This window comes from Camelus ferus, chromosome 3 (assembly GCF_009834535.1).
Source record: "Camelus ferus isolate YT-003-E chromosome 3, BCGSAC_Cfer_1.0, whole genome shotgun sequence".
NCBI classification, from domain to species: domain Eukaryota; kingdom Metazoa; phylum Chordata; class Mammalia; order Artiodactyla; family Camelidae; genus Camelus; species Camelus ferus.
In genome coordinates, this window is record NC_045698.1 from 43,675,589 (window position 1) to 43,703,492 (window position 27,904).

Below are 27,904 nucleotides of genomic sequence, written 5' to 3' on the forward strand. Positions count from 1 at the left end.
CATCTTTTACTCCGCAGTGTAGATACTTGGGAGGCCGTGTGTAGTTCCCGAGGAGTGGTTTCTTGAAGTCGCGGTATGTTGACTGTGGCTGGAAATTAGAGAAGTATTTTACGAATAGTCTCTAAGAGGCAGGAGATGGCTTTGGTAAAAGGAAGCCGTTGAGTCCGTAAAGGACGTGGTAAGAGGAGAATTTAAGGCACCACCGGCAGCAGAGAGAAACTGATGCCCTGTCTTCCCGAACGTGCGCTTTTCTGTTTTCATGCTTGCTGGTTGAACCTCTTCAGCCTCCGTAGCCAGTGAGTCAAAAGTGCCGGTCAAAATGGAAGTGAATCCCCCCAAGCAGGAGCACCTGCTGGCCCTGAAAGGTAAACTTTTGCGAGCCCAACTCCCCTTAATTTCCCTCCTTCTCTCACTAGTTCTCGAAGCCTTTGGCACATAGACCTGGCTTCTGGGATATAGGCCTCGTCCTTTTTAAACACTGTCGGTACTCTCCTACTGCTCTGTTCCTTGGCTCTGAGCGGAAGAAAGGGATTTCTCTTCGCTTTTTAGGTTTGAGAGCCTCCCTGTAGAATGGAGTAGATAACTGGTGAATTACTTACTCTGTTACGTGTTGCTGCAGTCACCAGACAGATTTTAGCCGCAGAAGCTCGCGTCCCCTCCCAAGCCGGGGAGAGCCCTGTAAACCAGTATGATTAACAGCGGGTATCTAAAGTGGTTTTTTTTCTGTCTCGTCTCTTCCTGCGGCAATGACAGTTACCAGTCTTCCGCTTCATCTGTGAAATTACTCTAGTATCGTGGCAAGAATTTATAGATACATAGTACAACATATAATTTAAATTTGTTAAAACACACTGCCGTTTACTTCAAAGTATTGTGTGTATATGGGAAAATTCAGGTCAATTTTCTTTTTCTGTCCACAGCAAACAGTTTTGATGGTTTAATTGGATCATTATTGTGGGAAAACCAGCAGGGCATACTTTTTTGGAACTCCTGTTGTTTTCTTAATACTTTTATTTGAAATGCTTTCAGTTTATTTCATTTGTTTTCTACTACCACAAATGCACTTATTTCTTGGAGGCCACTGTGTGGTTACCATTATCTTCTTGCACTGAGCTGAGAAAATGCTCGTTAGACATGTGAATTCAGTTGAATTGCACTTACCTTCCCTGTGGTGTCCATTTTGAGGGACTCTTACCCCTCAGTTGTGGTGTAAGCATCAAACATTCCAGAAGCTCACCAGTTCCATTTGTAACGTAAAATCATATTCTGATAGTTGGGGTTATCAGAACTGTCTCTGACTGACTGTAGAACTAAGAAACTGAAATGTTAACTGATATAGCAGTAGGACCTGTAAATTTATCCTGAGCAAATATCCTGGTCTGAAATGGGTTTTCTCTGAAGAAAGAAGAAACTGTCATGTTCTTTATCGGTCATCTCACATCAAGTATGTGGAATAGATAATTCAGAAGTTAAACTTTTTCAAGATCACAAAACTAGTAAGTGATTGAGGTAATATTTTAACACAAAGTCTTCATTTTTCCACAACTCCAAGTTGCCTCCTAATGAAGGAAACAGCATTTTCAGACATCATTCCCTTAAAATTTGATGGGAATTTGGAACAGTTACGTTAGCTTCTAGGTGTCATTTTATACAAATTGGAAGATATTAAACACAGTTAAATTCCAGAGAGTGGAAGCTAACTGCCATTGTCCTTCAAGGCTGATAAAATAGTCTTTCCCAGGTATCTTCTGTTTTCCAAAATAGAAGATTCCTTGGGAAGAGTATTTCAGCAACCTAAAAGGACAAGTGCTTTAAAATCATTGATAGTTTCAGCTTTCTTAAAGCTCTTTGATACCATTCTTCCCTGTTGTCATAGTTATCCAGGAATTTTCACAGATTTTAATTTTACCAATGTTGGATGTCAAATACATGGTCATTTAAGTTTGCTTTTTTATATATGTAAAATACTAAGGTGCTCTCACAACTTGAGTGTCCCTCGAATACAACACTAAGTTCAGACAACAATGAAAGAATTCTCAATGCCATATCTTAAAATATGAAAATGTAAGGAAGAGGGGAGAAAAAGATAAAAGCATTATTTTCTTGAAAGAATGTACTATCTATATTTAGATTCATATTAAAAATTATGGATGTTAAGGATCACAGTCATTTATGAATTTGAGTTGTCAAATCTGTTACTCAGTGAACATTAACAGTAAGTGAAAAGAATCATTTTGAGATTGGTTACTTTTTTTGACTCTTCAGAATCTGGTCGAATGAGTATTGTGACATCATGGCAAGGAATCCCCACTCACAGTCGTCCTGGCAAAGGAAAAACCCCCATCAAGTAGTTCTCTAATGATTTATGGGAGAAGGGATTCAACTTGTTTTTGTCTCCAGTAGTTAGGAGCCTGCATTACAGCTTATGCAGCTTTGGGCCTGATTAGGAAGCCTAACTTGCAGATGCTGGAAGGCTCCATTCTTGAGCCTGTGTACTGTGTGCTAGAACTTATTATCAATGACTTAACTGGGGGCAACTTGAGGACTTCTTTGTTCTAAGAGCAAAAAGAAATAAAAAAAAAAGACTTCAGGGTTTTTGTTCATCCTCCCAATTGGAATTTAAGAGCCATGCTACTAAGGTCTTGATAGTGCTTAAGTGCCCCAATTATACAGACGAGACTGTCACGAAACCAGTTCCTAGCCTGTTAAAATGCAAAGTTAAGCCATTTTCATGTTTTCAGTGTTCTAAAAATGAAATAAAATCATTAAGTATTCTGTCTGTATATTTGTTTGGTAGAATTCATATAATTGTAACATATAATATACATTTTATTCAAGAGATTAAAAAGTACAGTGATTTTTGTTGTCTTCAATTCAGATGTCTCACATTTTTAAGAATTATTACATTTTTGTTATCTTCTTATGAACCTAGCATTTTAAATATTACTAATTTACTCTTTGTTTCTGCTATAGTCTTAAGATCATTACTGTATAATATATTAATATCAATACTCCCAGATCCATTATATCTGCTCAGTTAAACATGTTGACTACTAGCAGTTTTAGGCTGAAAGGATCTTATAGGGCATCTAATCCAGATCCCTTATTTTGGTAAGAGAAAGGATTTCCAGTGTGTGGATTACATTCACATTTACCAGTAGCCCTTTGGTAAAATATATTGAGATTGGTTTTGATTTTCCTTTTTTCCTCTGCCTATCTATATATAGGCTATCTCTACCATATCTTATTCTTTGCAATACTTCCACTTTAGGTCCTGTTTCCCTCTGATTTGGAAAGAGAGTCTTGTAATTATAAATTACATTCTAGCTCTGAGGAACTCAGCTAAGAAATTTTCTCTTCATTAAGAGTAACTGGATTACTGCAGAATGACTACAGAAGTAATAATACATTATCGACCAAGTGAGAGGGATCCCACACAACTGCCAAAAATTGCAGAGAAAGCAATTCAAGACTTTCCCACTCGGCCACTATCAAGATTTATTCCTTGGTTTCCTCATGACGAGTCCAAACTTCTCAAACCTAGAAGATCACCACCTGTGATTTCTGAAGAGGCAGCTGAAGATATGAGACAATACTTAACCATTTCAGAACATGATGTTAAATCACAGAGTTATGATTGCACAGTAGATCTATTGGAGTTTCAACCTAATTTGACAAAAAAGAGGCACTTAATCCAATCACACACACTGAGTGAACAGACTAATCCTGGAAACCTGGATGAACGAACAGAAAAAGGAAGACAACACAAAAGGAGGTCTTGGAGTGTTTCACTTCCCAGCAGTAATTGTACTGAAAATATTTTTCCTTTGTCTAAAAAATTGCAAGATAGTTTAAAGGCACTAAATTTGCACTCATTTTATAGAGCAAGATGGATAATAGAACACACTGTTTGTAACAACCAAAGTCTGGAAGACATTTGGGCAAAACTCAATCGAATTATCAGGCATAATGAACTTCCATCTTGTAATGCTACAATTCAGAGACATTTAGGCGAGATATGGGTGTTCTGTGATGTTATGTACTGTGAATATGTGGGAAATCTTCTTAAAGGAAGATTAGCACTTACTGGGGAAATAAGTTTATTTGTGAATAAATATGGTGTTATTTTTAGTATGTAATGAATTCCACTGATGGTCAAAAAGAATAGTATTCTGAATGATCTGATTATGAACTGAAACAATGAGATAAATTTTAATAAGTTATTTTTTTTATTTGACCCCTTTCTAATATAAGCTATTTATTCCTAACATTGTGAAAAATAATTGTATGGTAATATGTGTGCAGTTTATATCCCAGAAATAAATATCAGGTGAATTCATAGGCTTGTCAGTTAAGTCATGAACTTTCTGGGTTCTACTTTGAGCAGCCTTCTTTTAAGTGAATTGTGATAAATTATTATTTATACTGAATTTAGAGGTAAAATGTTCTATTCCTTTTGTTCATCTTTCCAGTGGTCGAATTATAGTGAAATATAGTGAATAGTTTGAATTTTGATAAATCCCCAAAATCTAATTTTACAGTATTTGTTCTTTACTCACCTAAAATGTAGTGATTTTTTATCCCAAATAAAACTAAAACCAATTCTGTTGGGAATGGTCTTCAAGTGGCATGAATGATATTCAAGTGGCATGAATGTAGTTCAGATTGAGAGACCAGCCCAGATTCTGTTGATACTTCCACAGATATGTAATAGACAATAGTTGATATGTTGTTATGAAACACAAGTACAAAATATATAATTTGCCTAGGACTGTAATGTATCTCTAAGGCAATAAGGCAGCCTCTTTTGAAGTGAAGTATGAAATATGGGTAAGAGATCAAGTTGTTATTTATTTAATCTAATATAGGTAATTCAGTCTTAATGACCATTAATGCTGAGTACTAGTTCTCTGGTTCTTGGAGTCACTGTGGTTTCCCCATAGCAAAATGTTATAAATTGGGTTTATACATGACTTCATAAAAATACCCAGAGTGATTATATGATAAAAGTTTTATTTTTAAAAAACTATATTTATTTAACAAATTTAAATGCCTACCATGAGCTTGGTGCTAGAATAAAGTAAGGAAGGAGACAAACATGGACTTTGCCCTCACAGAGTTTACATGGAGTCAGCCACATCCCTGAAAAAAATCGGTTAAGACTGTACTCATTAGGAAGGCAGAAACACATTTGCCTTGTGGTACAGTGCCTGGCGTTGTAGGGACTTGATAATACGTAGTAAATATGTCCTTTGGAGGGATTCTCATTGCTTGGCCTGGCTGAGCTTGTTTAAAACACAAGGAGTTTACCAATTTTAACTAAAGAGGTAATCTTTTCTAATCAGGTTTCACACTATCCAAACATTGTTTTATTTTTAACTACTTTGAGTACCTTTTTATTGTCTCAGTTGAGACTGCTGTGTAGAAAATAATCATCATGTCCTTGACTTCTTCCAGAAGTCTTTAAAAAATCACCAGGTGTAGAGGGAGTTTCCAAAATAACTTTTTCAGTCATTACTTCCTCTTTTCATTCATTTAAGTCATCTCGATTTTCAAGATTGCTGAAGAAAAATCAGAATGCAGAATAATTGCCAGAGAGCTTTGCAAACAAGAGTTGGGTAATATTACTGTGCAATCATAAAGGGTGGATTTGATTTTTATTGTTAGGTCTTACTTAGCATTTAGGTTGCTAATCAAGGATTAAAAGTTGGTAATCCTAAATCAAGGTCATTTACATAGACCACAATGAGGTTTTTCTGATACATTTTTATTATTTTGAAATGATTTTATATGGAGCTGAAAATATTCTTGTGAATATTTTCTTATGACAGTCTCATGAGTAGCTTTTTAAGAATCTCACGTTAAAAAGAGCTTCTTTGTCTTCATATGTGGCAGATTAAAAATTTTCTAATTTACTCTATATAAATTACTTTCTACCCCATTGAAAAACAATGAAAAGGTGATTAAGAACTGGGAATATGGGGTGAGGGGGTATAGCCCAGTGGTATAGTGCATGCCCAACATGCACAAGGTCCTGGGTTCAATCCCAGGTACCTCCACTAAAACAAACAAACAAACAAACACAAACAAAAAAACCCTGATTACCTCCCCCCTAAAAAAAAAAAGAGAAGTAAACAATAAATAAATATTTTTTTTTAAACTGACAATATGAAGATTGAGTTTTACTGCAAATAGTGCTATGATCTAAAAGGAAGGAGAGATTCATTTCTCATCTATCTAGACAGGACTTAGGGAGTAATCAAAACCTAAGAATTTAGAATCTTTGAGGCCTTTTTAGAGTATTTAGAACCGTAGGACTGATGATTCTAGCACTAGCTAACAGTTGGGCTCAGCAGTATTTCTGGGTTCCACTGTTAAGTCATAAGCAAGAAAACAAATCAGGGGAGCAAAGAAGTATACAGGAAGGTGAATCTGAAACCATTTGGTAAAATGCCAAAGCACTTACTCCGGGAAAGTAGCAACAGTACCATAATTTTATTTTTCCCTGACAAGCTATCTACCTTAAATACTAACTCAAATTCTAAGAAAAAAGGTGTGGAGGGCATCACACGAATTTAACTTTGCCAACTTATCAAATATCTTAAAGAACATTTTTTGAAAAATTTTAAGATGAGCTCCTGCATAATGATTCACTTTGATTTAATCTGCTGAAAATGCCCTAAATTATTTCAAAGTTCACAAACTTGAATGCCTTCAGGGACTAGACAAATAAGACTGTGGTAACGACTCTGAAACTACGAAACTCTGGAGAAAATCTCCATAATATTTTTTTAATGTGCTGGGCAAGCAAAATGTACATGCAAGATGAACTTGGCCTAATTCATTAGTTTGTAACCTCAGGGCTATCTTTACATTTATTGAAGACTTTAAAAAGCTTTTTGGAATATTTTAGATGAAACCTGAACTTCATAAGTAAATCAAATGTCTTTGTTTTGTGAGCTCCACTCAGAGTGTTTCTACACATGGCACTAATTGTGCAATGTGTGTAGTGAATACTTGTCACTCAACTAAAAACACATCTTCTGTTTTTAATTTTTGACCAAAAAGTTGCTTTAACATTCAAAATTGGGTACATATTCACTGTTTAATAACCAGAGCTTTCTTACAGTTCCTCTGCCAGTTTTTTTAAACCTTGTTTTTTATTGGTATTTGCTCTTTTTCAACAGTTTAATTTTTGAGGTCCATTAATTCATATTAAGACAGGAAATACTGAATTTTAAACCTCTATTTGATATGGGCCTATTTTGTATTATCATTCAAGCAATGAGTTAGTTTTATGTCACTAATTTGGCTTTCCCAGTTTGTGTTTAAATATCTGCAGTATGACAAATGGTGCTTTATAGTAATTTTCTTTGAGTCTACAAGATGATAGTACTTTACATAAACTGCTATCCCCTCTGCTAATTTTCACCCTCTTTGAAAATATGAACAGGTGTTTTAAGTACCAGTTTGGGATCTTTTTACTTGTAATGGAGGGTTGTTGTTTATTCACTCTCTGCTGTCTCATTCCCTAGAAAACCATGGAATCACCACAAACTAAGCTTTATAGGACTTTTGTACATAATGGAAATTTGAGCATATAATAAGCAAATAAGCTGGCTACACAGTTTGAGTGAATTCAAGAATAGTTTTTTAAGAGTGTTTCATAATTCCCTTGAGAGTGTATTTCCTCTTTATTTAATATTTGGTTTCATCTGAAATGAAAAAAAAATGGAGACTACAGAACACCAATTGGTATTAAAAGTGAGCTTAGAGTCAGATATTTAAACTGAGAAGAACTATCTCCTGTATATCATTTTCAGAACATCTTTTTATCCCCTTCATATTGTACTTAATTTTAATCTGTTTTCCTAGTTGAACATAAGAATAAAGTAGAAAGTCAGAAACGCCTCCTTAACCACTTCCCTGCCACACCATTGATGGTTAATGTTCGTTTGAGATAGAGTCCCACTTTGAGTTCCCTTGGGATGTTTCTGATAAGGCATGATTCCAGGTTTATGACCCTGGGCTTATAGTTAATAGGGAAAATTATTTTTAAACAGAGGGAAATCACTTGAATTCAAATCTAGTTTTATCATCTATCTGCTGTATAATCTTTCATATGCAAATTACCCTCCCTAGGCAGTGTCCTTATCTGTTAAAGGGGGATAATGATAATACCAACCTTGAAGTTATGGGAATTAATTGTGTTAATACTTGTAAAGTATTTAGCATAGTGTATGGCACTAGTAAATGCTCAGTAGATTCCAGCTACCCAAGTGACTTCAGAAATTTTAACATTAGCACTTTTGACTATTTCAAAAGCCATCTATTTAATATAAAATTATTTAATGGTCTTAGTTCAAAAAACTTTAATTTCAAAATAATGCCACTTGAGGATTTTGGTGAGGTGCTAATTCTTTCAACAAAGATCCATGGAATATACTATGTGCCAGAACCTGTGTCAAGCACCGAGGCCACAAAACTGAGCATGATCCTAATCCTCAAGAAGGATAGGACTGCTATAAACAAGTAAGTAAGTAAACACAGTTCATGAGAAATACAAGGTGCTATGAGAGAAACAGGGTGACTTTTTTTCTGAAAAAGACATTTAAGCTAAGCTCAAGATGAAAAAGGCACTAAATTTCATATGAATGATAGAGCTAGTTAATTAGTAGTTAGGTGTTACAATTTTACACATGGTAATGAATACCACATATTGTGCTTTAGTTATTTAGGTCAATAATCTAAAGATTTTAGTTTTGATTAAAATGAGCATTTTTGGTAGAGCATAAAGAGAGTCTTCTGAGATTCATTTTCTGAAATATTTTACAAGTTTGTGTGATTTTAAATTTTATATTTTTGTCTTTATATTGTATGTTGTCTAGTATTATTTTGATGTGATCGAAATGTTAATCTAAAATTAATTGAAAAAGATTTTTTTAATTTTTGCTAGACTATGTTTAATAAATTTTCACTTTGTCTAGTTTTCTATAGCTTAATTTTTGTCTATTTTAATTTGATGTATATACAATTTAATTGATATTGAAATGAATTGTAAACTAATTTTATTTTTCCCAGATAGCTAACCACTTGTCCTAGCACCTTGTAATGTTGATTTTTCTTGCCGCAACCTAATATTTTTTTTAAAATTACCTAGTATATCTGTATGGTCTTGCATTAGTAAGCCAATTAGTTGGTTATGGGCCGAAATGTTGTAATATATGTTTAGTCCATTTCTTTCTCATTTTTTTCCCATTAATTTCCTTAGCTTACTTTTATTTGTTTTTCTAGATAAATGTTAGATACATTCTGTTACAGTCCAAGAACAAATATTAATTTTGGTTGGACTTCTATAAACCTATACATTTAACTGATACTTTCATAAATTTTACATAGAATTAGTATTACATAAAGGGCCACTTACTGAACTTCCAGTGGCCCATGATTATAACCAAGAGATAAAACTTACAAGGAATTTTTTTGGAATAAAACTATTGTTCATATTCAAAATGGTACATCTAAACTTTTTTTCCCTCTTAGGCTAATATTGGATAATACTTTCCTGATATTGTTTATAGTGAAGTCACTTAGGACTTTTTTTAAAGATGTTTAAAGAATTGACATTTCTTTTTGAGGCATAGGGGAGTTGAGATACTACATATTTGTTCTATCTTTTTTTGTTAATAATATACTGTTGATTAATTATAGTATAGCTATCCAGCTTGGTGAATTTTAAATAGTCTTTACTAAGAAAGATTTCATTCATAGTAAGAAAGGAGATTGATTAACTATTCTGTTGGTATAGATAAATTGGAAAATTAAAAACAAACAGGGCTGTAGGTGGGTCTTTTTTCCTATTTGGCTTCTACGAAGGCACATATTAAGCTATTTATTTGTTTTTCTAGATAAATGTTAGGTGCATTCTGTTATCATTTTACAAACTGCAATTGCATCTAAGTTTTTCTTTTTGTTTTTTTTTTTCTCTCCTAAATCACAGTGATGCGGTTGACTAAACCTACTTTATTCACCAATATTCCGGTAACATGTGAAGAGAAAGACTTACCTGGTATGGCACATGCTTTATTCTACTTGCACCTATGGAAAAGTTGAAACCTGGATTGCCTGTATTTCCTTGGAATAAGCCTAACCTTTCCAATTTTATGCTCTTTGCTGCATTCTTTGTGGCCTGTTCTGTGAGTGGTAGTTACCTGAGTAACAGATCTCACTCATATCTATAATTCAAGATACTATTGATACCTCATGGCAGCAAGAGACTTTTATTTTAGTTTTGATAAAAATACATTCCTAGTAATGACACTATAAAAATTTCATTTATCATCAAATGTTCCATCAATATATGTTAGCATTTCCTTTATTTAAATTATTGGAGCTGTCTGTATTTTATATCTCATGACATACGTTTTTCTTTGTTCCTGGAGTGTTCATTCTCTGTGGAAACAGAATTTGGGGCATGCATTGTTGTATTGAAGATTAGAAATTGGATTTTTTAAAATACAGTTTTTGTTAAGAGATTATTTCTTAAAATATTTCTCCCAGCTATTTCTTTAGGTCAGTAAAAGTTATTTATAAGGTAAATGTTAAAATTTGATGTTTTTCTCATTCTACAGGAGATCTCTTTAACCAGCTTATGAGAGATGATCCTTCAACTGTAAATGGTGCAGAAATTTTAATGTTGGGAGAAATGTTGACATTACCACAGAATTTTGGGTAAGAAATGCAACAATACTTTGAAGCCATTACAAATGATGTTTTCAGAAAATAACCATGAGATGGAAAAATGCTCATGATACAATTTAAGTGGTTTAAAAAATAAGTCTTAACAAAAATTATACTATGTGATTCTGGGTCTTTTTAGTTAAATAAGATGCATTCCAAAATATCAATAGTGGTTCCTAGGATGATGGGATTTTAACTTTATTCTTTAAATCTTACCATATTTTTTTCATGCCCACAAATTCCTTTTATTTTAACTGACAGTCTAAATGTCTTTCGAAAGCATTTTTTTTATACATCTTCAGAGCCCTCTCCCAATATAAATTATCAGACCAGTCAGCTAATTAGGAGCTGTAAATGTTTTGTTCCTTCTCTTGCTCTTAACTGTTCTCTTATTCTAGATTGTTAATGAGGTAGAAGCTCCTGGTTCCACTCTGTTTGCAACTGAGACAATTTGATACCAAAAGGAATTTTTCAGGTTTTTTTAAAAGGTTTATAGAATGTGGTCACTTATATATATTTGTATCTTTATGTATTTATATGTATAAAATATATACTTATAAAAATATAAACCAATGTCACTAGTCATTTTCATTAGAATAACTTGGAAAAATAAAATAAATTGGTAAAAAATACTCTTACATCAATAACTTGGGTCTCTTGTAGATTCAGAGCATAAATTATTTCAAAAATTGCATTTCTCTAGCCTCTTCAGTAACAAATCTTAAGACTCTTAAGATGGATCTGATTTCAGTGACTTATATCTAGGAGAACTGGCAGTTTGTGCAGTAGTTGGGGGCCAAGATATGTGACATGTTTTATAGATTAAATTAGTATTTTGAATTGCACTAGGTAATGAATGACCAGCCTAGTGTAAACAAAGAAATACTGAAATAGTATCTCACCTGATCTCTATCTTTCAGTAACTTCTCCATTTGAAGTTCACAGTGCTGCTCAAACTTGAATAGATTTCTGCTTAAAATTTAATTTTATTTCACAGGAATATATTTTTGGGAGAGACCTTTTCCAGTTATATCAGCGTTCATAATGATAGCAATCAAGTCGTAAAAGATATATTGGTAAAAGTAAGTGACATTCTTAACTTGGGACTTTTTAAAAAATCTTTTTAATTTCTATTCTTATGTTTTGGAACTTCATTAAAATCCACATTTGATACTAGATTTTTAATTGTCATTAATAACAAGCACTAATTGAACATCTAAAATAATAAAATATTATGCTAAGCACAGAATCATTTTTCCCTATCCTCAAATTTTGTGATGGCTTGAGTGAGAAAATGTACCAAAGGTAAATAGGGTTTTGTTTTTATTTTGTTAATAATTTGTGATTAGCGTGATAAAATTTGAAAGAGGAGGAAAGATCACAGGGGACTGCATCATTCAGGAAGGCTTATTGAAGGAGAGGGAACACAAGAGGATCTTGAAAGAATGGCAGGATTTAAAGAAAAAGACAAAGAGGGTCATGGTAATTGGAAGCAGCTGGTAATTGGAATGTAATTGGAAGAGACATAGAAATATATAATGTGTTCTTGTAGCAGTGAACAAAATTCATTTGACAAGAGTCGGGAAGATTGCAGAGATATGTAGTAGCCATACAGTGGAGCATCTTAAAAGCAAAGCTAAGGCTAAGGATATTTTAAGACAGTGGACAGTCCATGGAGACTTCTGAGCAGAGGTAGTCATACTGTGTTGGAAGACTAACATGAAAGCATTGTATAGGATGGTTTGTAGGAAATAGATCAATAAGAAAATTCCTGCAGTAGTTTAGAAATCAAGAGACAGAATATGCTAACTCAATTAAACAACTTGAAATTTATTCACAAGGAGAAAGGGTATAAAGAAAGTAAAAATTCATTGTATGTAGGGAAGAAGTCTTTGTCAAAACTGTCTTCAAGTGGTGAGTTTAGGTCACCAGAGCATTGCCAAAAGGGAAGTCCAGTTAGAATGAGGATGAACATGATCATCAAGTACTAGAATTGAAAAGGACCTCAGAGAGCAAATATTCCGAATTTCATACAGGACCCAACTTGGAGAAACTGGATGCACATTTTTGCATACATGTGCATATGGTTCTCATACTATGGTTGGGATTTCGCTTTTCATTATCAGAGACTGGCACACTACAGCCTGCAGGCCAAATTTGGTCCATTGCCTGTTTTTGTAAAGCAATTTAATGCTAAGCTAAGAATTGTTTTTACATTTTCAAATGATAGAAAGGTAATAAAAGCTTATTTTGTAAAGTGAGAATTATATCAAGTTCAAGTTTCAGTGTCCATAAATAAAGTTTTTTTTAACATTTTTTATTGAGTTATAATCATTTTACAATGTTGTGTCCATAAATAAAGTTTTATTGACACACAACCACACTCAATCATTTCTTTATTATCTGTGGCAAATTTCAGGCCACAACAGTAGAATTGTGTAGTTGCAAGAGATACTGTATGACCTTCAAAGTTTAAAATATTTGCTGTCTGACCTTTAAAGAAAAAGTTTGGCAACCTCTGCATTTGATTATGAAAAAGTCTGACTTTAGAACTTTTTTCCTGGCATAGACTGTTGGCATTCAGTAAATGTTAAATTTATTTTTGTAAGGTGAATAAATCAGCAAATGTGTATAATTTAAGTCAATATTTAAAAAGCAGATATTACAAGAACATATTTGTTATAAAATATGTATTTATGTATCCATGGGCTTTACTCGGTGTTAATTTCTATAAAGGCAGTGCGATTTGGAATAGTAACAGCAATAGCTAATGTTTATTGAGCAGTGCGGTGGTCACCAAGTCATCTTAGTTTCAACTAAGAACTTGCATTTTGTTTATCATTTTACAAACTGCAATTGCATCTAAGTTTGTTCTCCTTTATCTGCTTTTCTTTAGTTCCCCTTAGTAAATTTTCATTCAGATCTGTATTTCCTTGGGTGCCTTGCAATTACCTCCAGTTTTTTTAAAGAGATATTTAATTCAGTTTGAATATTGTGATACAGTTTTCTTCTGTTTCGCCACTGGTTTTGGGTGGCAGTTTTGATCAATGAATTATTTGTTATCATTGTGTTTTCTTTTTATAGTATTTTTGTATAGCTGATGACTGCGGGTGGCTTCGCATTCTGTAAAATGCACTTTGGCATGCTTTGTTATTCCTAGTTCACATACACCCTCTTGCAGCATTGTGAGCAAAGTATGTTTTCTTTACTGAGTGGCTTTTGGTACAGTGGTGGAGGAAGAAAAGGTTGAGTATTCCTCAGTTTTTCTTTTTTCTTATGAACGGCAGCATCCTAAATGTTTTTCCTCTTGCTGCTTTTTCTCTTCACTGATGGTTTGCAAAAGGTTCCTCAGCTTTTTAACTCTCTTTTTCCCCTGGAGTCTTATCTTTCCAAAATTGCCTCTCCACAATCAAACATACAGTTAAGTCTCTTCCCTGTAGACTTGCTCTCATTTTCCAGTAATGCACTTTCTGAGTATTTTCATGCTTAGGTTAGACTTTGTCTTTCGGGCAGTGGGTTTGATCATTCTTAGGCCCGTATCTACTCTCATCTTCTCTCTTAAGCTCAATTCTTTCCTGAACTTTTGTTGTCCGATGTGAAGGCTCATGGCAAGAGCATGAGAAATTTGTTTGCAGAAATTTGTTATTTATCTCCTTACAGGTAATTTGAAGTTCATACATTTGCTGCCCTCTAGTTATGCTAACACAGGGTTTGTATAGTTAATTATTTTATTTGATTTGTTTGAGGATTACTTAGGAGATTAACAGTTTACTCTACTGCCATTACTTCAGCTACTCAGAATTCTGCCCTCAAAACTTTGTTTATAGCTTTTAAAATTTTCTAATGTGGAAAACAGATTATGAATCTTTACTTTCTTTTATTCCTTCATTGATATCTTACTGTTCCTTTTGAGAATAAAAATGCTGTATAATCTATTATATTTAACTGGAAACTACTAAGATGGTTTTTTGTTTTTTAATTGAAAAGAATTTTTCAGCAGTAAGTGTGAAAACGTCAGCATGCTACAAAAAAAATAATGTGTTCTAGAAACAAAAAACATTATAGTGTGCTATAAATAAAAAAAAAATAGTAGATAACTCCTATGGTCTGTATCGTTGGTTCTCAAACTTTAGAAGCTATTAAAATCATCTGGAGGATTTGTAAAAACACTATTGCTGAGCTTCACCCCTCAGTGTTCCTGATTTAATCAATCAGAAATGGTGCCCAAGAATTTACATTTCTAACATGTTCTCAGGTTATGCTGATTCTGTTAGTCTGGGAGCCATACTCTTAGAACCAATGGTGTGTAATAAGCATTTGCTCATTTATTCAACAAGTCCATGTTCCAGGCATGAAGAATTTCTAGATACTAGGGTTATAGCAGGAAACAAAATAGACAAGGCTTCTATTCTCTTGAAGCTTATTCTTGATGTTTTTAAATATTTTTTCCCTACTTTTTAACATGAATCACTTAATTATACCAAACTCTTAATGGCCTCTGATGCATCTTGAGCTTTTACACTTAAGGTGCTTTGCTAACTCTTTTTAACTTACTTGGAATGGTTTCTTTTCTCCCCTTTCCTCTCTGGCTTTTTTTTTTAATCCTACTCATCCAAAAACGAATTTGCAGCATGAAGCCTACCCTACAATTTAAATTGTATTCCCCTACCTCAAGCTAACCCTCCATTCCTCCTATATTCTGTTTTATTTTCCACAAACATTTGAACTATATAAGGGCAGGGATTTTAGTCTGTTTTGTTCACTAATATATCTCCAGCTCCTGGAAAAACCCTGGTAGGTAATGTTAAGTGCAGCATTATTTGTAACATGAAAAAGGAGAAATGTAAAAGTGCTCAGCTACATATAATATATACACTAGTTATGGTTTAAAAAATAACACATAGGAAAATATATTGGACCGAAAGCCTGTGGATTTTAGTTTTTTATTTTTCCCTTCTTCTCTACTTTCTAAAATGTTTGTTAAAGAATTTTGAATTTCAGCCTCATTACTTATTAGTTGTATAACCTTTGGTAAGTTGTTCCTTCTCTGTGCCTTGGTTTGTCTGTGAAATAGGGGTGGTGCAACTACTTATTTCAGGATTGTGGGCATTAAATGAGTGCTTAGAACACGGTCTTGCATGTAGGAAGGTTCCCAGTAAATGTGAGCTACTACTGTTTAATAACTGAATATGTAAGAGACAGAATATATAATAAAGGTATTACCATGGTTCAAAGATCAGAGCTATACAGAAAGATTTACCCAGAGAAGTGTTTTTCCCCCTTTATCCCTGCTTCCTTGTTCCTGTTCCCCTATTTTGTCCACCCATACTTTGTCCATACCCAGTAGGTAACCAGTCTCATTTGGATTTTATTCTCTCTTTCTTTCAAGGCTGATCTTCAGACAAGTTCTCAGCGTTTAAATCTTTCAGCCTCCAGTTCTGCAGTGGCTGAACTAAAACCTGATTGTTGTATTGATGATGTCATACACCATGAAGTAAAGGAGATTGGAACACACATGTAAGAATTAATTTTACTAGATCTCAGAGGCTTTTACTTATATATGCCTTTATTTGACGTTTTTGCTTTATTTCCATGTATTATTAAGCCTAAGAACCTACTTCAGAAGGAATTTTATGTTCCATGTTAACATGCTTGCCAGAAACAAACTTCAAACAAGTGTTTTGTAAGGGAAAAAAAATGTAATTTACCCTCATTTATCTCTAGTTTCATTTTTGCATCTACAGAAAATCTTACCTAAAAAATCAAAATCAATGCAAACCTTTAAAACCCAGGTAGCACTCTAAAAGCACCTTTATTCCCTTGAATTGCTAACAACTGATGTTATAGCATTTACTTTGAAATTCAAAAATTTTCAGTTCTGTATTTAACTGTATATAAATACACTCTACCCTGAGAGATCAAAAATACAGAACCAAAGTCAGACAAGCGATGAGGAAAATAATCTCAAATTCTGTATTCCTGAACCTCTGTATGTATTTGAATGTGAATGCTCTATTTCTGTTTGTCTGAGAGGCAAATATAAAAATTTGAGCCATCTCAAGTAATTTTAGACTTCTCTGTCTGCCTTACCACCCCCACATCCGGTTGATTCACAAAGTCCTGTTAGTTCTTATTAACCGTCTCTCAGTATCCCCTCTTCATCTCCACTTACATCACCATTTTTGCTTCTCTTCTTTGTCTTAAAGAAGTATATAATGTTAGCTATTATTTAACTAATTCATTTTGATAATAAGCTCTGTTGCAGACACTTCTTAATATATATTCTGTGGTTGGTATAAGCTTTGAAGTCAAATTTTCTGGAGTCCAAATTTCAGCTCAATTATTTATGTAACTGTGTGATCTTGGATAAGTTACTTAACACTTGACTGATCTCCCACAAGCCCTAGGAAATTCTGACTTTGTGTAGGTTTTCCAGAGTTCTGCGCAACATACTCTAGGTTTCACCCTTCATCATGCTTCCCTCGCTCTCTGCACTGCAGTCATATTGTCTTTTGTTATCTCTGAACTCCTCCATGTTTTAAAATGTGTTGTTCCCTGACAAACGAATACCCGTGTCATTTTGCTTAGTTTACTGTTACTTCTTCATATCTCAGATTTAGCATGACTTCCTCAAAGAGGCTTTTTTGACCTCCTTGACAAGATTAAATCTCCCTTTCTGCACATTCTGGAGCATCCACAACTTGCCATTTTTTTCTACATCTTTTGTACTTCAAATTACTTACTGAGTGCCTGTCGTCCTTATTAAAGTGTGAGTTCTGTAAAATTGGCTGTATCTCCAGGATTTAGCAGAGAACAGTGGTTAGTATCTGTTGGAACTGAGTTTATTGAAATAATATTAAACGTGTAAAATCCCCATTTACAGAAAATGAGACTCTTGTAGAATTAAATAGCTAGTACATGATGACATAGAATAGAAATCTTAATCTAGCTTCAAAACCAGTGCAATACCTTGCTATCCTGCTTCTGACTGTGAGCACTTTGAGAGCAAGTATTGAGTTTTGGTGAACTCTTAAGTCCCTAGCACCTGTTTTAATACTAGGTACAAGTATGAAGGAGAAATTTAATTTCCTATATTGGTCACCATTGTAATCACTGTTAAGCATTGGTATATTGTGTTCCTACTATAATCACTATTAAATATTGGTATATTATGTTCTAATCTTGTTTATGTGTATATATATATATATATCAGATATGTATGAGTAGTTTAATATTAAATATATTTAAATTTTTAAAATAAAAGTATATTAAAATAAATATCAAAATATTAAAGTATATTGAATAAATATTTTTATTTTAATAAAGTATATTTAAAATATTAAAATATTTTATAAAATTTTAATTATATTACCATGGTTTTATCTTTTTCAATGCACTGTGAACATTTTCCTCCTTGAGTCAGTATTATTTGAAAACATTATTTTTAAAATGGCTTTACCTTATACGCTTGGACCATGTACTGTAATTCGTTTACCCTAATGTTGGACTTTACATTATTTCTAGTCTTTCACTATTATAAATAACACAGTAGTTAACACTATAATATTTCCTATGATAGATTACTTAAAATGGGATAGTATAGGAGTATATAAGCATTTTTAAGACTTTTTTACTGACAGAATGTTTTCTGAATTTCTTAAAACCACTAGCAGTGTAAAGAGAGTCAGTTTTCCTTACCAACCCTGACCTGACAGCTCTTAAAAAGAATTTTTGTCAAATCTTAAGAAATGGAAAAATCTTCTCTCATTATTTTAATTTGTTTCTTTGACTGCTTTGTGAGGCTGAACACTTTTACATTTTTGTTAACTGATTATGGTACTGCAATTGACCTGTGTATCCTTTTCTCCTAATTGGAATGAGATATTAAAGTTTTGCTTACAAGAATTTCTCTTCGTATTGTTAGAAGTATTTTATCCCAGTTTGTTTTTTAATTTTGTTTTAGTGTTCTTGATTTATTCAATTTATACATTTTAAAGAGACCTTTTCTTTCCAGTGCATTTATATTAAAAAGTCTTTCTCTATTCTGGTGTCTTTCTAAAAAATTATATTCTAGTTTATATGAACTTATATTTCATTCAGCTATTTCGTTATTCTGGCATACATATTGGATTATACTTCACTTTTTGAAGGAAAAGTTATTGACTTCCTATTCTAAAACTGGTATATCTTCCTTTACTAATCAGAGCTTTCTTCTTCATAGAATTATATCCATCTCTGCTGGAACTCCTTTTTTCCTATTCTAGGTTCATTTGGCTACATTGTCACATCATTGGCATAAATATTTTCCAAATTTGTGGATAGAATTTTTAACTATTAAGAAACAAAATTGAAAATAATTCAAAATCATTAAAACGTCTTTCTGTTTCAGCTTGGTGTGTGCAGTGAGTTATACAACTCAGGGTGGAGAAAAAATGTATTTTAGAAAATTCTTCAAATTTCAGGTATTGAATATGACAGTGGTAAATAGTTTTTAGATTACTTTTCCCCCCCTTAGGAAGTTATTCCTATTTATCTGCAGTGAAAACTGGCTTCCAAATAAAGCAAATAGCTTAATATCTTAGGATTTGTCATATTACTAGCAATCTAAAGTCATACAAAAGTAAGTTAAATAAAAGCAGAGAAACTGTCATCACCAGTGTAATGTTTTACTTGAAGATTTTTATCCAAAAAAAAACTGTTACTCATGCCTTAACTAAATATACAGGAATCTAGAAGAGGGATAAAGTGAGTGTAAATTCTAGACAAACTAAGTGTAAATAATGTCAAATTTCTAAAGAAGTATTAAGTGAAAGTTTATTGACCTGGGCTAACTGGACCAAGCTGCCTTCAGAGACTCTGTAAATCACTGAAATTGTAGTTAGAATTTTGTATTTATACACAATTTTCAAAGTCCATGATCAAAAAAATAGTCAAAAACCCCTGGTTTAACACATGTATGCATATGGATGGGGAGATGAGATGACCATATGTAGCTACATAGATATGATGCTATGTGTATTTTTATCCCCCTCTTTGTAAGTGGAAGAAAAAGCGTTATCAATAGGAAAATAAATTTTGCTGTTGCCTTGCTGGATCACTTACTTGTTTAAGATTTTACATGCCTTATAAAAGAAAGCGAAAGGTTCAATTGCTTATTTTGATAAACATTTTAGTGAAATATGTAAAGAAAAATACATAAAATATGTTTTGTTTAACAAAATATTATGAAGTACAAACGCATATAACTTGTATAACTTAACTATAACCCAGTCAAGAAATTATGGTTGCTTTGTAAAAAGTGCATTTGGGATTGTTTTTGTTTGTTTTTACAAGAGTATTAAATATCCATTAAAAAAGGCTTAGAAAAGTTAAAGTTGGAAAATGCCTTTGACAACTTTAAGCCCTATGATTTAAAACAAATAAACAAAAATAAACGGTCAAATGATAATAATCTCCTTTGACTGTTTTATTCAATTAGGTTCTCAAACCTTTGGACGTGAAAACCAAATTTTACAATGCAGAGGTAAGTGTTGGGCACTTAATGGTATTTCACATTCAACCTTAAGATCTTATTTGACCAACATTCTGATTTATTATGTTTCTTTTCATGTTAAAGTAAATTGCTGACAAGACGACAAATTACTTGTGAAAAATGAGCATAAAGTTCAATCAAAAGTGAATAACTTCATTGTAGATCTCTTTTAATCTGCTGTTTTCAACTTACATGGAATCAGTATGCCTTGATTTTTATTCTTGTTAATTTTGTGAGGCTTTCAACCCCTTTCATTAAATGATTGCCCTATGCTTCCACTGAATAGTTGTTTTTACTGTCAAAAAGCATTAGCAGTCTGTTAAATATATTTATAAATGTGGTTCTAATATTACAGAAATTAAAGTAGTAGATCTAACCCTGGAAAAAATTTAATATTCATGTAGAAGAATATTAAATAGAGCTCAGCTCATTAAATTCTTTATCCTGTGAAGTCATTGTGCCATCCAGAGTTACGTTGCTGTTTGGTGAATGGCTTGAAATGCTCCTTTGCAGAAACAAATTTGGCAAAAATATAGAAAGAAGTAACTTTTAAATAGAAGGCAAACTATCTTGTATCTTAACAAAAGAGATAAAATGGAATTTGCCATAGGAGAAAGGTTTTATTATTTAAATTTATTTTACAAAATTCTATTTTATCCTGGCATCTAAAGCGCCAGAAAAAGCAGATTTCCTAGCAAGCCTCTTCCCCTCCAAAACTCACGTGTTTCATAACACATTGATAAACTTGAAGATATTCAGATACAATATTTTGAAATTAAAAGTATATTTTTATTACTCTAAAACCAGATGATCAGAAGTTTGCAGCCACATGTCAAATTTGATACATATTTTTACAATCAGCAGCTGAGTTTTTATTCAGTATAAAGTTTGTGCTACAACTGGCCATACTGAGATGTCTTAAGATAAGGAACCTGACCTGCAGTAAAGACCTATTAGGAGAAAAGAAAAAAGCACATAAAATAACAAAGGTAATTAGAGTAGTATATAGTGAAACTAAAGAGGATGATAAAAAAGGTGTGCTACAGGAACTGTGGGGATGAGATTTTAGAGTAGTCTGAAGAAGCTTCATGAGCAGAGTCTGGAAGAAATAGGTGTTAGAAATGTCCAAGTGTCAGAGCCGTGAAGCCATTCCAAGAAGAGTTGCAAATGCACATGGAATATTGATTACATAATGAGGAGTATATGTATTTGTTGGGAGGATACAGTCTCATCAAGGAGATTACTAGATGTTTAAAGAATTGACATTTCTTTTTGAGGCATAGGGGAGTTGAGATACTACATATTTGTTCTATCATTTTTTGTTATTAATAATGTACTGTTGATTAGTTATAGTATAGCTATCCAGCTTGGGGAATTTTAAAGTCTTTACTGGGAAAGTTTTCATTCATAGTGAGAGGCGAGATTGATTAACTATTCTGCTGGTATAGATATATTGGAAAATTAAAAGCAAACAGGGCTGTAGGTGGGTCTTTTTTTTCTATTTAGCTCCTAGGAGAGTATATATTAAGCTATTTTAGGTTTTCTTTGTTGAAATATGGTGGTACATAAAGATGCTAATCAAGTAGTTTTATCACACTAATGTTCAGAGTGAGTTGCAAACCCTTTTTTTAATTGCTAGTTATTCCATGAGTAATACTGAAAAAGTAGCACACTCCCCCAAAACAAAGGGAAAAACCCACTATTCCTCCACACCAAAAAATAATTGGTTTTTTATTAATCAATATTCCCTTTCAGTCTTTACTCATTTATATATAATACTCTGTTTGTATACTCAGTAACAATTTTATTGGCTGTGCTTTCCAGCTAACATTAAATACAGACATAATCTTTCAACTTTGCTAATGAACTTAAGCTAAAAAAATTTTACTAAAATTCTGAACTTTTGAAAATAGACATTTCTTTTAAAGTGAAGAGTGAACAAATAGCATTTAGTGTCTCTCTAAGATATTTGATATTATCTAATTAGACAAACAAATACTGTTCAGCCTGTAGCATGAGGCAGAATCTCTGGTCCCCAATTCAGGTAAATTGTAGGAGTTAGTAAACTACAGTAATATCCATAGTTATGTTTATTACTCTATGCCAAAGTCTTTACACGATGACTAGTATTAGCCCACATTTGTTTCAAACATGGTTTTTATGCTGCTTCTAATAATTCTAATAATATGTGAATCACCTAAAGGAAAACAAATTTCATGAGACACTTTGTTATAGTCTTCTAAAATAGAAAAAACTTGTAAAAAAAAAAATTGGTAACATTAGAAGCACTTCAAACACTTGGTCACCTGCTAGGTACAGAGCTCCATGCCAGGTACTGAAGAGAAATGAATATAAACTGAACATCCTCCCAATCCTCAAGGTACTTAGATCTGGTGGAGGAGACAACATGACATAACTATAGTTAAGCACCACACCCCACCACGATCATGAAGTGTTATTAGACTCTGGGAACATAGAAAGGTGAAAAATGATTTCCAGCTCTGTGTTTGACATTTGAGATGGCCCTTAATAAATAAGTTGCTTTAGAAATATATATGAAAAAAACAAACAAATCTGTTAGTAAGAAGAGAATAAACTCTTAGTTGTCTAAAGTAGTCTAGCCCAGCATTCCCTAAAGTGGGATCAATGGAACTCTGATCATCCAAGATGTTGCTTGATAAAATGATTCCTTTATTAATTAGATAAGTTTAGGAGAAGGCATACAGTATATATTCTGAATGTGGCAGATCGTGTGTATCCATCCTACGCAATCCATGAAGAATTACCATGTAGGTAAAGAATTTTTAGAACTAGAAAAGCATGGGATATACCTCTCTTCCCCAAGATATGCCCTTGAATAGTTGCTCCTGTGTGAGTGTTCACATATAGTGTTCTTCTCTATTCATTTAACCTTAGCAGTTTCACCTTTTTAGAAAAATGATTTGTCATATCTCTTTATGTTACTTTCTGTTTACTTCCTTGTTTTACTAATGCTGTCTTATTTAGTAAATTTTTTAAAATGCAGAAATGCATTTTATTTTAAAGTTATTCCTTTTCTTTAACATTTAATCTGATTTTTCTAATTTTTCTTTTTTATTTTTCCATTAGAGTGACCTCAGTTCTGTGGTAATTTGATTTTTTATTATAAATTTATATGCTTTTCTTACCACTTTTTGACTCTGCCTAATTAATCTCTTTACAAAACATAGTGGAAAAACAAAGTTAGTTGTGAATACTATCTATGTGACTTCAAAAAAATGTATACAATTTGTACTTTTTATTTTATATTGATTGTCTTATTCTGTGGGAAAAAAATAAACCAAAGAAAAATGATCATATTGAAACAATTATATTCTCATTTTTAGTATTTTTCTTGTAGATATTTTTTAAAAGAGGCATGTTAACATTTTTTAAAATAGCCTTAATATAAAATATCATACTATAATTTTTTGAATAAACTATGTAGTTGAAATTCATCTTCAAATGCACGGTGGCTTTAGTTTTAAGTCTGGGTCAGGTAAAGATGGCCCCTTGACAACAGTAAATGGGAGAAAATTAAATTTTCCCAAGTTGGCTAAAATCTTTTCAAATTTCTATTAAATATAAGCAACATTTGCTTATAACACACTACATATATTATAACATCAACTGCCTTAGCACTGAATTCTTATGTTAATTTTTCAGGTGTCAAATTACTTCATACTAACTGTTCAAACTAACTTAATTTTCCATTATGCTGCTTGTTTTTCTTTCATTTTATCTAAGCGCTTCTAAACTTATGCAGAAAATTGCATTTGAAAATTTGAAATGTGGGTCTGTGGTTTTTTTTTTCTTTTTTAAAGCAATGGATCGATGGGATATATTTACTTTTTTTTCCCTGAGAAAAAGTAACAGAAAAATGCTTTTAAACATGTACATTCTTTTAAACTGGTAAATCATTGTATTTATATTTTCATTTGAGCACATGTGCCAAAGACTAAAGAAACTGTTTCATTTTAGATTAATAATACATTAAATTATAACTTTCATTATAATTTTGCAAATGATTTCTATTTTCCTGAATAAGAGCCAATTTGTTTTTGGTCGTAGTTTATTTTGTTTTATTTCTGTTTGTATTATTACTATGAAACTTTTGAACAAAATAATTCTTAAATATCCTTAGTGTACCATTTTGTATATAGGTTTGTTTAAAAATGAGCCAAGTTGTTTGTTATCCTTAATTATAAACACACAAAAAAACTAAATAGCATAAAACGAAAGATGTTTAGCATAATCAGGAAATTAAAAAACTATGAAAAAGTACATATTTAAGTTACCCACTGACTGAAGTATAGCATTAGTTTTCAAATCTGTCACTGAGGCTACATAGTACCTTTTGTTTGACTTAAAAACTCAAAGATTATCTAGTATAATTCAGATGCTTTTGCCCTAAATGTACATTTACAATGAACCAAGAAATCCAGCTACTGACCACTAAAAAGTTTGCTTTAATTAAAAAGTTAAATTCTATAAGATTATAAAATGGGTCATTCAACTATACTAGTGGTCCCTATACTGTCTAAATCGAAGTAATATGAAAATTGAGGCTAAATTATGCAGGAATATTATAATGAAGACCCATTATCTTAACGTAGCACTGAAATGATAGGTGCACAGGTATATTCATTATACTAAATTGCATTTTAACATTTTAATAACTTACTAGAAAATCTAAGATATATGTAAATGAAACTCCAGTTAAATATTTTTGGACATTAATACAAAAAATTATTATAGTTATCCCCTATCCATTGTTTGAAAAGCTATCAGTTGACTAACAATTGACTTTACCCCTGTTAATTATGGTAGGATGAAGATTTCTTTTCTTGCATTAATTATGATAACTTTGATTTGCAGGCATGAACTAATCACATTTGTGGTTAATGTTTTTTCTTCATATAAATTAGATATTATTGTTGAGGTAAATACTTTAAACACCATCATACTTTGGTGGATTTTTTTTTCATATTTTCAGACTGATGAAGTATTTCTCGAAGCCCAGATTCAGAATATTACAACCTCACCCATGTTTATGGAGAAAGTTTCACTGGAACCATCTATAATGTACAATGTAGCAGAATTAAATTCAGTCAACCTAGCTGGAGAATGGTAAATATGAATTATGAAGTGTTTGTTTTCATTTTGAAGGACATGAACTTTTTCTAACGTTGTTACTCTTGGTTAGTTTGTATATATTTTTTAATTAATAGGCTTAATTTTTTTAGAGATGTTCTATATTCACAGAAAAATTGACCAGAAAGTACGGTTCCCACATGCCTTCCTCCGCACTTACAGTGTCCATCCTATTATTTATATTTTATTTTAATGTGACACATTTTTTATAATTAATGAACCAATAATGATTCTTATTATTAACTAAAAGTCCATAGTTTACATTAGGGTTCACTCTTTATGTTGTACATTCTATAGATTTTGACAGATGTAATGACATGTAGCCATCATGACTTTTTTATAAAATCGTTTCACTGCCCTAAAAATCTCCTGTAGTCCACCTACTCGTCCCTCCCTTCACATAAAAATAAGATACTAGCCATTTGTATTTGAAGCATTTATTCTTTTAATTTTCATAATATTTCAGTGAGGTGAGTATGGAACAGTTCATCCTTATGCTGCAAATGATAAAGGAAATGATGATGGAGAAGTTAGGGTAAGAGTAAGCAGTGAGTTTGCAGAAGAAATACTCTCTCAGCATCAAAAAGAATGAGCATAAGAATAAAGGATTTAATTTTTTATGAAAATGAGATACACATGTGTTTCTGTAGGTAATTCAGAAGAAGAATAAATTGTAGGTTTAACATTTACATGGATAAGAAGATAATACCTGTAGAAAGTACCTGATGTTATTAACCAAGAAAGAAAAATTTACTTTTATCTTATTATGGTGGCTACAGTAGAGTTCTTAGCATCTCATACCCCCACAGAGAAAAACAATAATCTTCCATTCTTTTCCTGATCTTTTAATTCATTTTGAAAATGATTACTTAGTTTAGAATGGTATGTTTCTTATTCTAAACTATTTTCTTTCATAGTTTTAGAGAAAAGGAACAGGATACTTAAGGTTCTGATTTCTGTTGCATTTTTTCAATTAATTGATACATGTCCAATACTTTAGGTAGTTTATTACATTCTGTTATAACGAATTTCAAGATTTTCCATATAAACTGAAAACAAATTAAAGAAAAATAAGTCTTTCCAGTACAAGTCCTTTTCATTTGTATCGAAACCAATGACCTGTTCTATTCTAGAACTTTGGATGGTAAATCATTCAATTCCTGTTCAAAGGAACAATCACAGCCTTGGTTTCTCTTTTAAAAGATTCTAGAGAATTGTCTCCATCTCTGTCTCCACCCCTCAGTGTAACTACATTTGGGTCAAGAGCGTATTTGCAGCCAATGGATACACGCCAATACTTGTACTGCCTAAAACCCAAGAAGGAGTTTGCAGAAAAAGCAGGCATCATTAAGGGAGTAACAGTAATTGGAAAATTGGATATAGTATGGAAAACAAATCTAGGTGAAAGAGGAAGACTGCAGACCAGCCAACTTCAAAGAATGGTGAGTCTAGAAAAAACATTGGTGGGGGTTTTGGTGTGTGGGGAGCAAATAGTTAGAACAGGTTAAATTTTCCTAGGTCTGTCACTAAAAATCAGAGCACTATAAAAAGCATTAATATTGGTAGAGAATAAAAGACTAGTTATTACACTGGTCTCTAGGTAGAAAATGGGTATTAAATGAGGAGAAATGTTCACATGTTAATTTGTCCATAATACATGATTTTTTACTTTTCCAAACAATTTAAATGAATGTGATAACTCATGCTTGCTGTTCGTCTGACTTCCACTGTACTAAAATTTTCTTTTTTTGCAATGTCTTGGAACTCTTGGACTTACACTACATTTACCTACTCAGTTCTTACATTTTTTTAAGATGTTTAGGTCTAGGTCATCTGAAACTCAGGTGAGTCCCACTCAAGTTATCTTGTAGACATTGGTTGGATATTTGGCCTGATTGCTACTCGAATAGTATGAACGGCTGCCAGTCTTCCTTTTCTTATGCTAGTGAGAATATGCTACAGAATCCTCACTTTATACTGAGTAGTACCTACTGAGATACATTCTAAAATTTGTTTTTCTTATACTATTTGAGGTAATAATTGGGGAAAAAGGATTACCTCTGGATACAGCCATTAGCTATCATCTCTGATGCTCTACCACTGAGCTGCTTCCCTCCCCACCATGGCATGTTGATTCTGTGGTCTGTCCCTGCCAGTGTATCTTGTGAACAGACATGATTTTCTTCCAGGATCATTTCAGTGAATTTCCTCTTTCTGTGCAGGCAGTAACCTTGTAGAGTATGTATAAGCTACAGTATCTTTAGAAAGCATATCTTTAAGATCAAACCCCCTGAAACTTCTTTACTGTTTACCTGTGAGATTCATTATATTTCTCCTAAACGTGGAGTAATTATAACAAAAATGTCAGGAGCTATAGTGCTATCCTACACGTAGTAGCAACAAAAGAAGTTAGAATGAAGAACAGCAGAATGACTGATACCTTCATTAAAATGGAAAGGT

The 27,904-nt window shown here is 32.6% G+C and overlaps 2 protein-coding genes across 5 annotated transcripts in view; both read left to right on the forward strand.

The window, feature by feature from the left end:
• Positions 1–30: 30 nt before the first annotated feature.
• TRAPPC13 (trafficking protein particle complex 13) overlaps positions 31–27,904 on the forward strand; it is a 31,938-nt gene continuing 4,064 nt past the window's right edge. For 2 of the 4 annotated variants that reach the window (XM_006186075.3, XM_006186076.3), the window contains exons 1-9: positions 227–365; positions 10,001–10,069; positions 10,632–10,731; positions 11,738–11,822; positions 16,130–16,257; positions 19,130–19,202; positions 20,219–20,263; positions 25,287–25,420; positions 26,688–26,886. In XM_006186075.3, the coding sequence (XP_006186137.1) occupies positions 320–365; positions 10,001–10,069; positions 10,632–10,731; positions 11,738–11,822; positions 16,130–16,257; positions 19,130–19,202; positions 20,219–20,263; positions 25,287–25,420; positions 26,688–26,886 (879 nt within the window). In that variant the 5' untranslated portion in view covers positions 227–319. Of the gene's footprint in view, positions 366–10,000; positions 10,070–10,631; positions 10,732–11,737; positions 11,823–16,129; positions 16,258–19,129; positions 19,203–20,218; positions 20,264–23,380; positions 23,399–25,286; positions 25,421–26,687; positions 26,887–27,904 lie in introns of all 4 variants that reach the window. The other 2 variants (XM_006186073.3, XM_006186074.3) reach the window with 2 other exon arrangements.
• SHLD3 (shieldin complex subunit 3) lies at positions 229–4,925 on the forward strand. The gene is made up of 2 exons (XM_032473250.1): positions 229–365; positions 3,272–4,925. The coding sequence occupies exon 2, from the start codon at positions 3,387–3,389 to the stop codon at positions 4,137–4,139; it is 753 nt and encodes a 250-aa protein (XP_032329141.1). The 5' UTR covers positions 229–365; positions 3,272–3,386; the 3' UTR covers positions 4,140–4,925.

Coding starts and splice junctions, on each gene's coding strand:
- SHLD3 (XM_032473250.1), top strand. CDS start 3,387: ATGACTACAGAAGTAATAATACATTATCGACCAAGTGAGAGGGATCCC.